The sequence below is a fragment of the Rhinopithecus roxellana genome, chromosome 8, assembly GCF_007565055.1.
Source record: "Rhinopithecus roxellana isolate Shanxi Qingling chromosome 8, ASM756505v1, whole genome shotgun sequence".
NCBI lineage: Eukaryota > Metazoa > Chordata > Mammalia > Primates > Cercopithecidae > Rhinopithecus > Rhinopithecus roxellana.
Genome location: NC_044556.1, coordinates 10,419,207 through 10,429,390, shown reverse-complemented (window position 1 = coordinate 10,429,390; position 10,184 = coordinate 10,419,207). Strand labels below are relative to the sequence as shown.

The 10,184-nt window shown below is 62.9% G+C and overlaps 2 protein-coding genes across 3 annotated transcripts; both read right to left on the bottom strand.

Moving 5' to 3' along the window:
• Nucleotides 1-329: 329 nt before the first annotated feature.
• Nucleotides 330-2,259, bottom strand: PRR22 (proline rich 22). Its single transcript, XM_010367204.2, has 3 exons — nucleotides 1,897-2,259; nucleotides 1,743-1,805; nucleotides 330-1,420 (listed from the first exon to the last, which is right to left on the bottom strand). Exons 1-3 carry the CDS (start codon nucleotides 2,228-2,230, stop codon nucleotides 348-350), a joined length of 1,470 nt encoding a protein of 489 aa, XP_010365506.2. The 5' UTR covers nucleotides 2,231-2,259; the 3' UTR covers nucleotides 330-347.
• Nucleotides 2,260-2,363: 104 nt separating this feature from the next.
• On the bottom strand, nucleotides 2,364-9,899 carry DUS3L (dihydrouridine synthase 3 like). 2 transcript variants are annotated; one of them, XM_030936546.1, is made up of 13 exons: nucleotides 9,705-9,873; nucleotides 8,919-8,994; nucleotides 7,853-8,377; nucleotides 6,975-7,016; nucleotides 6,545-6,697; nucleotides 6,111-6,227; nucleotides 5,812-5,877; nucleotides 4,428-4,538; nucleotides 4,116-4,212; nucleotides 3,844-3,919; nucleotides 2,973-3,161; nucleotides 2,749-2,877; nucleotides 2,364-2,642 (listed from the first exon to the last, which is right to left on the bottom strand). In XM_030936546.1, the coding sequence occupies exons 1-13, from the start codon at nucleotides 9,800-9,802 to the stop codon at nucleotides 2,570-2,572; spliced, it is 1,752 nt and encodes a 583-aa protein (XP_030792406.1). In that variant the 5' UTR covers nucleotides 9,803-9,873; the 3' UTR covers nucleotides 2,364-2,569. The 2 variants fall into 2 exon arrangements, with proteins under 2 accessions (XP_030792406.1, XP_010365507.2); XM_010367205.2 differs by having other exon boundaries at nucleotides 2,507-2,642; nucleotides 8,706-8,994; nucleotides 9,705-9,899.
• Between the last annotated feature and the right edge of the window lie 285 nt (nucleotides 9,900-10,184).

The following is a 10,184-nucleotide window of genomic DNA, read 5'->3' as shown; positions in this document are numbered from 1 at the left end:
TGTGTGTCTCCAGGGAAGTTCCTGCCCCTCTCTGGGCAGCCTTGCTTTTCCCCACCAAAGGGGTGAAAATCCTTAGAACGCGTCGAGTCTGGAGGTCAGCTCCCCCGTGCCCCAGGAGGCCCCTGCCTCTGCCAGTGGAGTCTGATCTTCCAGGGCTGGGACTCAAGGGGTTTAGGGTGTCCTATGATTCCGGGGTTCCCCTGCTAGGCTCTGGAGGCCTGTGAGGCCGGGGGCGCTGCCTTGCCAGTCCGTGGGATGACGGGGTGAGGGGCCAGGTGTGCACCTCCAGCCCCCTCCCCATCCCCAAGGCCACCACGTGGACATGGAGCTGAAAGGTCAAATGTGCTTTAATGGGGGGTAGCTCCCAGGTCCTGCCTGGGCCCCGGGGAAGTGGCGCTGGCTGGGCCTGCCGGCTGCCTGGTCTTCCCTCCCGGCTTTCCCTTCTTGGCCGTCGAGGCCTTTCTCTTGCCGGGCACACTGGGGGCTGGGGTGTTGGCGGCAGGGGCCCCCGGGTGGGGCGGTTGCTCCTCGTTGAGCGCCTTGAAGTTGAAGAAGTAGTCGACGTTGGACACGGTGTCCAGGATCTCAGGCACGCTGTAGTCGAAGGACAGCAGCTCCTCGGGCAGGCGCAGCGAGCGGATGTCATCGGCTGAGTTCCCACCACTGCTGTCAGGCAGGGCCGGCCCGGGGACCTCGCACAGGGTACCCTCAGGCTCAGTGGCGCCTGGCAGACAGTCGAAGAGCTTCATGGCGTCCTCCAGCAGAACCTTGTCAGGCAGTGCCAAAGCTCTGGCCGCCTCAGGGGCCTTGGCCTCGCCTGCTCCCAGGAGGGCCCCCTCCTTGGCCTCAGCCACCTTGAGCTCGCTGAGGCCTGGTGGGTACAGGGGCACCCCAGGTCGGGCCCCGCCGCCCTGTAGCTCCTTGGCGGGGAAGGCCAGGGGTTCGGGCCCAGGGAAGGGGCCGAGGTGGCCCTGGAGGTGGCTGTAGGCGTCTGGGGGCAACGTGGGCTCTGCAGGCAGCGTGATGAGTACAGGTGGCTTGTTCTCCTTGGGAGGTGGAGGGGGTGGCGGGGCCGGGCCTTCCTCCAGTGGCGGTAGGGGCAGCTCCATGAAGGCGGCGGGTCCTGCGTCCCCCACAAAGCCCAGAGCCTCTGGCCCGGGGCCCTCAGGCGGGAAGTAGGGCAAGAGGAACTGGGGCCCCCCCGGTGCCGGCTGGTAGTGGGGGTATGGGGGCAGCCCCGGGGCCTTGAGGTAGGGCTGCGGCTCCAGGAGGTAGCTGCCTGGGGCAGAGGGGCCCCCCACTGGCCCGCCGCTGCTTGCCGCCAGCTTGTACAGGGCCGACTGGCCCAGGTCAGGGGTGGTCCACTCAATCCGATAGATGCGGGGGTCGAAGAAGCACCCACACGGGGCCATCTGGAAACCTGTGGGCAGCAGGCAGGTGGCCTGAGAGCAGCCGCTGCCTGAGGGGCCCCACTCAAGCCTGGGGGCCTGTCTGGGGGATGCCACGAGAACCTTGCCACTGGGGGGCCCCTTTGGGGGACGACATAGGTATTGCTTTGGGGCCCTGGCTGGGTGATGGATAACACAGAGCTCGTCTTTGGGGCTCATCTGGGGGGCCTGTGTGAAGCAGGGGAGCAGAGGCCAGGCCTTCAGGCCCCCACCTAGGGACAGGGCAGGGGCGAGATGGGCCTGCACACTCAAACCCACTCCCAGCCTCATCAAGGGTTCAGGGGAGGCCGGTACCTGCTGGAGGGGCCGGAAACACCTCTTTCTCTGGGTCTGGGGGATGGTAGAGGTTCAAGGAGCCTGTGGACAAAGGTGCCCGGGTGGGTGGGGCCCTTAGGCGGGTGGGCCCCTGAGCCCTCCCTAACAGGTGCCCCTGCCCACCCTATCGTACCCACGGCAGGAGGCGGCTCGGTGCAGGTGGGAGTGGGCTGGCTGCCCAGTGCCTCAGCCCCCTCCAGACTCTGGAGGCTGAAACCTTCCTGGGGAGCTGCAGGGACATAGAAGGGTTTGGGGTGCTGCATGGGGCAATGGGGGACCCAGCCCAGACAGGCCAGGAGGGTGGCAGTAGGAGCACAGGTGGCCCAACCAGAGAAGAGGCCGAGAACCCGGCGGGGTTCTGTTTGCCTGGTTACTCGGGGCAGCGGGTTCCAGCCTGCAGCCCACCCACTGGTTGGGGTTCTGGGTGTCAGGGCTGGGCAGGGGCAGACGGTGGCAGAGACAGTCATCACCAGGGGAGGGAGGACTCTGGGCCAGGCCTTCGCCTCTTCCAGCAACACCCCCTAACAGCTTTGAGGGTGCCTCCTCCAGAAAGGCTGCCCTGATCCCCACGGGCATGCAGGCTGAGGCTCCCTGGGTCCTGCGCCCGCTACCTTCTTGGGGATCAAGGCCTCTCTGGGCACGAGCAGCACCCAGCTTGGGGCAGGGCCCATGGAGGCGGCCAGGAGGTTTGGGGAAGATGGGGGCCAAGGAGGGGCTGCTTCAGGGTCACAGAAAGGCCTAGATTTTAAAAGAATAAAATTTATTGTACTCTCCTCGCCCCACGGTGCCCCTGGGAAAGCCCGAGGCTACTTGTATGCGTTGGCCTTGTGCTTCGGCAAGAAGACGAAGTTGGGGGGCACTGGTCCAAGGAGCATCTCACTGTGGGAGGGCAGGTGGAAAGCAAGGTCAGGTCCAGGGCCTGCAAAGCACCCTCCATGACCCAGGGCCCCGACTCCAGCCCTGCAACTCCGGCCCACCCAGGCACCTGATGCGGATCCAGTCGGCGGCCTTCTGGCTGGCCATCAGCGTCTCCAGGTAGTCGCGGCCCAGGTAGTAGGGCGGCCGCTCGTTGATCCTCTGTGGGAGCCGTTCCAGCAGCCCCACGGGCACGTACCTGCAGGCAGGCGGGTAGGCACCAGAACAGGCTTGAGTCAGCCCTAGCCAGCCGCGGCCCATGCGCCACCCACCCCAGCCAGCCCCGGTGCCCACCGGCACAGGAAGGACAGCCACTCGAGCAGGAAGCGTCGGGTCTTCTCCACACCCTGCGTGTCTGAGCCCCAGTGCTCCAGGCCGTAGCTGGTAAAGTCCCGCAGGATGTCCAGGCGCTCGGACGACGAGATGTCCCAGTGCCGCTGCTCCTTGATCTCCGTGAATAACCACGGCTTGAGCAGGGCGCCACTGTGGGACGGGCGACGATCAGTGGGCCCAGCCACCAGCCTGCCTGGGACCATGTGGCCCCTGCTTCCATGGCCTGGCCTGAGCCGGGGCCCAGACCACAAAACCTACAAAGCCTAGGAAGCCTCCCGGCTGTGTGCACACAACCTTCAAAGCCCAGGACTTTTCTTTTTTTTTTAGACAGAGTCTGGCTCTGTTGCCCAGGCTGGAGTGCAGTGATAAGACCTCGGCTCACTGTACAACCTCCATCTCCCAGGTTTAAGCAATTCTGCCTCAGTCTCCCTAGTAGTTGAGATTACAGGCGTGTACTACCACACCTGGCTAATTTTTGTATTTTTAGTAGAGATGGGGTTTCACCATGTTGGCCAGGCTGGTCTTGAACTTCTGACCTCAAATAATCGGCCTGCCTCGGCCTCCCAATGTACTGGGATTACAGGGGTGAGCCAGCACACCTGGCCAAAGCCCAGGACTTTCAACCCACCATAATCAGATCCCATGGCAGCAGCAATTTTCAGTCCTCTCTGCCACAACACAGCTGCAGCTCCTAACATCGCGCTCTGCCCCTCCCAACTTGGGACCAACAGCGCGCCACTGAGCAGGGGTGGGTGACGGCGTGTCGGGTTTGGGGCACTGCTGCTGTGCATGAAGATGGAGCTGCATCTCTGTAACATCCCTGGGCACTTACCGGGCAATCATGATCCCAGCGACACCAGTCTGCATGGCATGGTTGGCATCCTCAAATGACAAGATGTCCCCATTTCCTGAGAAGACAGAGGCTAGGGTCTCAGGGAGACATGGGCAGGTGGGACCCTGGGGGTCTCCCCACCAGTCCTTCAGTCTTGGCTGACCCAGTGGCCCCCATCAGGGTGGTAGGAGGGGGCCCCAGGTGGGAAGGTGAACAGCCCAGAGGGACCGAGGGTGGTAGAGGAGAGGGAGGAGGCTTCCCGGGGCACCCACCGAACAGGGGCATGGGGCTGGCGGCCTTCACACACTCCTCGATGTACTGCCAGTCTGCTAGCTTGGTGTAGCGCTGCTCCCGAGAGCGGCCGTGGAGCTGGGGGAGAAGCCGCCACGCAGGGTAGGAGGCAGAGAGTGAGACGCAGAGAGAAAGAGACCGAGAGAGCCAGGCTGAGAGGGACAGAGAAAGACAGAGACGGAGACAGAGGGAGGTGTGGAGGTGAAGAGGGAGGGATGGGAGGAGAGGAGCCGTTAGGAAGGGACGCGGGGTCGACCCCGAGACCCTGATGCCCGAGGTGTCCCAAGACCCACCGTGACGAGTGCCACGCCCCAGTCCCGCAGCTCGGGCAGCAGGCGGTGCGCCAGGTTCACACGCTCCTGGACGCCTGTGCGGATCTTCACAGTCAGTGGCACGTCCAACACCTACAGGATGGTGGGAGGTGGTGGGAGACGGTGGGATGTGGTGGGGGGTTGTGGGAGACACTGGGAGGTGATGGGAGATGGTGGGAGACGGTGGGAGGTGGTGGGAGACATTGGGAGATGGTAGAATGTGGTGGGAGGTGGTGGAAGATAGTGGGAGATGGTGGGAGGCGGTGGGAGGTGGTGAGAGATGGTGGGAGGTGATGGGAGACACTGGGAGACGGTGGAATGTGGTGGGAGATGGTGGGAGGTGATGGGAGATGGTGGGAGGTGGTGGGAGACGGTGGGAGGTGGTGGGAGGTGATGGGAGACACTGGGAGACGGTGGAATGTGGTGGGAGGTGGTGGGAGACGGTGGGAGATGGTGGGAGACGGTGGGAGGTGGTGGGAGGTGGTGGGAGATGGTGGGAGACGGTGGAATGTGGTAGGAGGTAGTGGGAGATGGTGGGAGGTGGTGGGAGGTGATGGGAGATGGTGGGAGGTGGTGGGAGACGGTGGGAGGTGGGAGGTGATGGGAGACACTGGGAGACGGTGGAATGTGGTGGGAGGTGGTGGGAGACGGTGGGAGGTGGTGGGAGACGGTGGGGGGTGGTGGGAGACGGTGGGGGGTGGTGGGAGACGGTGGGGGGTGGTGGGAGACGGTGGGAGACGGTGGGAGGTGGTGGGAGACGGTGGGGGGTGGTGGGAGACGGTGGGGGGTGGTGGGAGACGGTGGGAGGTGGTGGGAGACACTGGGAGATGGTGGAATGTGGTAGGAGGTAGTGGGAGATGGTGGGAGGTGGTGGGAGGTGATGGGAGGTGGTGGGAGACAGTGGAATGGGAGGTGGTGAGAGATGGTGGGAGGTGGTGGGAGACGGTGGGCGGTGGTGGGAGGTGGTGGGAGACGGTGGGAGACGGTGGGAGGTGGTGGGAGACGGTGGGAGGTGGTGGGAGACGGTGGGAGACGGTGGGAGGTGGTGGGAGACGGTGGGAGGTGGTGGGAGACGGTGGGAGGTGGTGGGAGACGGTGGGAGACGGTGGGAGGTGGTGGGAGACGGTGGGAGACGGTGGGAGGTGGTGGGAGGTGGTGGGAGACGGTGGGAGGTGGTGGGAGACGGTGGGAGGTGGTGGGAGACGGTGGGAGACGGTGGGAGGTGGTGGGAGACGGTGGGAGGTGGTGGGAGACGGTGGGAGGTGGTGGGAGACGGTGGGAGACGGTGGGAGGTGGTGGGAGGTGGTGGGAGGCAGGGCCTGGGGGAGTTGTTTGGGAGCCAATGTGGGAATGTGGCTGGTCATACCTGGTTCATGCCACGAACGATCTGCTGGAACTTGGTCGAGCGATTCATGAGTGCACAGCCCCCGCCCTGGAAGAGACAGGCGGGTGGAGGGAGGGCAGGACCCGGGCCACCCCAAGCCCCCTCACCCCTGCTGCCTGGAGGCCCCCACCAGGAGATGCCAACCCGTAGGAAAGGAAGGGGCTCCAGGGCCACACTGGGCCCCAAAACCAAAACCCTGACCCTTCACCCACGACATCGCCGGCTGGCCCAGTGCCTCCCTGCCAGATGGGGACACCAAGGCACACGTCCGAGGCCACCACCTTCTTGTACACGAGGTCGATGGGGCAGCCGACGTTGATGTCCACAAAGTCCACCTCCACGGTGCGGCTCAGCAGCTCGGCACACTTGGTCATGGTGTCAGGGAAGGCGCCCTCCAGCTGTCGGTAGGCAGCGGCAGAATGGGGGGTGAGGGGGGAGTCTCAACTGTCCCCACTTGGCTGTTCCCTCCCCACTGGGGGGCCCTGAGCCAGCAGTCTCCTCTCTCAGGCCCTCCCTGGAAGGAGCCAAGGTCTGTCTGCAAGGCACCGGTCCCCGGCCACGGCCATTGGTCCCCAGAGGTGGATCAGGGCAACACCCCCACTCCACAGCTGAGGCCAGGGGGTCGAGGAGGCAACCAGGGCAGACCTGGAACCTGGCTCTGAGACAGCGCAGCCGAGGGCCCCTCCGCGCTCCCTCCCTCGGGGCGGGCACTGACCTGGACACCAAAGATGTCTTCGCACTGGTGGCGTTTGAGCAGGGCCCACTCGGACATCTGGCCCTGCAGCAGGTTGGTGCAGACGGCCATCTCTCCGCATGTCACGTCCGCCCCGAAGCGCTTGCAGATCCGCCGGAAGGGCAGGTTCCCACACTGAGGGGGGAGCAGGAGACACATACGCTCGTGCGTGCACGCACGCACACACCTACACACACCACACACACAGATACACGCATACACAAACACACATACACGCGCACACACACCATGCACAGACACACATACACAAACACACGCATACACACACACACAGCCAGATCCTGAATATGCGCCCCAGCCCCCCAATCCAGCAGGTGGGGAGACACTAAGCCCTGCTGGAATGGCCACACGGTCACCTGCCACCCCAGCAGCCACCTGACCCAGGTCCTACCGTGGTGAGGGGGGCCAGGTAAAGTTTGCCACGGATGTCCAGCTGGAGGGAAAAAAAATACAAGTGAAGCCTGGGCCTCCACCCCAGCTGCTGAGGCCCGGGACCTCCCTTCTCCCCACAGTCTAGGACACACTTGGCCCTGGCCCCAATGGCCTGACTGCTTTCCTGGGCCTCTGCATGTGCCAATCAATCCCTTCCTCAGGAATGTTTTCCTCATCGTCTCCTCCACTGCAAAGCTTCTACTTAACCATCCAAACCCAGTTGCAATGCCCCCCTCTTCCAGGAAGCCTTCCATATTGTCCCCCGCTACCCAACCCTGACCCTGTGGGACTCAGAGTGTGCCCAGCTTTTTTTTTTTTTTTTCTCTTTCCAGATGCAGTCTTGCTCTGTTGCCCAGGCTGGAGTGCAGTGGCACAATCTTGGCTCACTGCAACATCCGCCTCCTGGGTTCAAGCGATTCTCCTGCCTCAGCCTCCTGAGTAGCTTGAATTACACAGGCACCCGCCACTATGCCTGGCTAATTTTTGTATTTTTAGTAGAGACGGGGGTTTCACCATGATGGCTAGGCTGGTCTTGAACTCCCGACCTCAAATAATCTGCCTGCCTCAGCCTCCCAAAGTGTTGGGATTACAAGTGTGAGCCACCGCTTGTAATCTGGACAGAAAGGCCCTGTCCAGCTCTTTCTGTCACCACCAGAGTGGGACCTCCTGAAGGCTAGGCCCAGAACAGAGCACAGAGAGGGAGACTCAGCTGGGAGCTCCTTCAAGGCACAGCCTCTGACTCCCAGGGAGCTAGAACAGGAACGTGGACACAGCTGGTGCCTAATAGATGCACACCAGATGGACAGGTCTGCTACTGACATTGTCCTCAACACGTACCCGCTTCTTCTCACAGGGCCGCAGCCTGACCACGTCTTCATCCGTCAGGGGCCCGCAGGTCCGCACGGGGCTGCTAGGAGGGGTGCTAGTGCCCAGCCCCGTGGGGACCTGCTGGGCGCCACAGTTGTCCTGCCTGGGAGCACCCTTGGCTATCGTGCCCTCGGGTACAGCAGCAGCAGGTGTGGGGCCCGGCGGCTGGCCCTGGCTGAACCGGCGCAGGGCCAGCTCAGCTCGCTCAAAGCGGACCTCGCGCTTCCGCAGCTGCTGCTGCAGGGCTTTGTCCAGGCCGTTGCGGACGGGCGGGGGCTGGGCCCCGCGGGCCGCTAACTCCTCCTGCACCAGGTTCTGTCCCTCGGGCCCCAGATGGGCCCCAGCGAAGCGGCAGGTCACGCCGTAGGGGCACCGGCCGAAGGTCTCGAAGAGCACACAGCGGGGGCCCAGGTCGGCCGGCTTGGTCTCCAGGTAGCGCCCCACGTCGTGCAGGAAGCGGCAGCGATCGCCGAAGAAACACTTAGCAGCCGACTCCTGCTGGGGAAACAGGGAAGGAGTGAGGGAGTACAGGGAGACCCCGGGGCAGTCCAGCAGTCAGGGGTTCAAACTCTAGGTCACCCCTCCTGGCTCTGTGTGCCTGAGCAAGTCAGGCACCTCACTGTGCCTCTGCGTCTCCATTGGTAGGATAAGAACAATGACAAGCCCTACAATATATCCCGAGGAGGATGAAGACGGAATGGCATCAGAGCAAGCTCACTGCTCACTGCTGAAGGCCCAGGAGCTTTCTAACAATTACCCACCGGCAGGAAACACACCCTGCTCCTGCCTGCCCCGGCAGGAATGCTCACGGGGCCGCACTCGCCTGGATCAGGGAGGGGCACAGCCTGTTCTTGTCGTAGTGTGTGGGCTTCACATGAGGCCGGCCCTTGTTTTGTCCCCGGGCCCTCTTCTGAGTCTGCGGCTGCTCCCTGGGCTCTGCTGCCTCCTCCGTCTGCCCGTCCTCCGTCTGTCCATCCTCCAATCGGATCCGCTTAGCCTCAGGCTCAGCCAGGTCATTGCCAGCTGAGTCTCCTACCTCGGTTTCCCGGCAAGGCTTCTCCTGCCCTTTGGCTTCCAGGAATTGGTGAAACTGCTCCTTGGTGGTGAGGTATCTGCCGACAGAAAGGGAAAGGAAACCCCTCTAAACATAGAGTCAATAAACACTAGGGAAAGGAGGCTAGAAACACTTGCCCGTGCTTAAATCCTTCTGCTGATGGGGAGCTCACTACCTAAGAACCAGCCAGCTCCCAGCCTGGGAGCCCCTCAGGGCCTCAAAAAAGATCTATTTCGTCCCTGGGTCCTCACCGTCCAAAGTGTTGCGCGAAACTATTATCAGATACAGTCAAGAACGTCCCTGCGCATGTTAGGCTAAGAAAAACTACAATTCCCAGCATGCTTTGAGGCGGAGTCTAAGCCGCCACATTTCCCTGCACGCCTTTCGGCCCTTCAAACACCGCAAGCCCCAGCACGCAACACGGCACTCACTTCAAACCCAGGATCCGCCAGTACCCGCCGCTAGCGGAGCACATGCGCCGTATGTCCATATGCAGGGACTACAATCCCCAGTATGCACCGCGGGCCTGGCCTCAAATCCCACCTGCCCTAGCATGCACGTGGTGTCCTTCGAGCATGTGACGGTCCCCAACGTGCATGATCTCAGATACCTCCGCTGACCACGCTGCAGGCGGAAGAACGGTCCGGAATGAAGAACCGATGGCTTCTCGCCCTTAGCCGCTGCCTAATTTCCCGGCATGCACAGCTCGGGCCACGCTATGGGTGCCGGAAAGGGCCCTTGAACTTCCCTCCTGCCCCGGCGACTCACTGAGGCTTAATGGGCGCCACTCCCCGTTCCAACGCTCCGGCTCCTGAGTCGCCGCCACCACCGTTCTCTAGAGGGGCCTCCGCCGTTCCCTCCGCCATCGGCGCCCCTCACGCCCGTTCTGGAGTGTGGCGGGAAGGCCTTCCGGGTCACGCGTGTGTTCCCTGCTTGTGCTGGGGAAGTGCGCATGCTCATGTCGTTCCAATGACGCCATTGCGCGCTCGTGACGCAACGGGAGGGCGGTGCCTGTACATGGGTGGAGCCTCAGATCCTATATAAACTAGAGCGTGGCCGCTGGCAAACTGAACTGCAATCAGCTTCAGGAGTCATGAGTCCTGCTTGTTAGGGTGATTTGGGGGTTTTGTCTTTATTCTGTTTGAAACGGTCTCGTTCTGTCGCCCAGGCTGGAGTGCAGTGGTACGATCACGACTCACTGCAGCCTCGTCCTGGGCTCAAGCGATCCTCCCACTTCAGCCTCCCGAG

What these genes read in the sequence shown, in the direction of transcription:
- PRR22 (XM_010367204.2), bottom strand. Translation starts at nt 2,230, where the DNA reads ATGACTGTCTCTGCCACCGTCTGCCCCTGCCCAGCCCTGACACCCAGA. An exon ending in CGAGCCGCCTCCTGCCGTGG is followed by an intron (nt 1,806 to 1,896) that starts GTACGATAGGGT and finishes CTTTGTCCACAG; the next exon opens with GCTCCTTGAACCTCTACCAT. An exon ending in GTTTCCGGCCCCTCCAGCAG is followed by an intron (nt 1,421 to 1,742) that starts GTACCGGCCTCC and finishes TGCTGCCCACAG; the next exon opens with GTTTCCAGATGGCCCCGTGT.
- DUS3L (XM_010367205.2), bottom strand. Translation starts at nt 9,802, where the DNA reads ATGGCGGAGGGAACGGCGGAGGCCCCTCTAGAGAACGGTGGTGGCGGC. An exon ending in GGGGCGTGGCACTCGTCACG is followed by an intron (nt 4,213 to 4,427) that starts GTGGGTCTTGGG and finishes CTTCTCCCCCAG; the next exon opens with CTCCACGGCCGCTCTCGGGA. An exon ending in GCTGGGATCATGATTGCCCG is followed by an intron (nt 3,162 to 3,843) that starts GTAAGTGCCCAG and finishes CCCGTCCCACAG; the next exon opens with TGGCGCCCTGCTCAAGCCGT.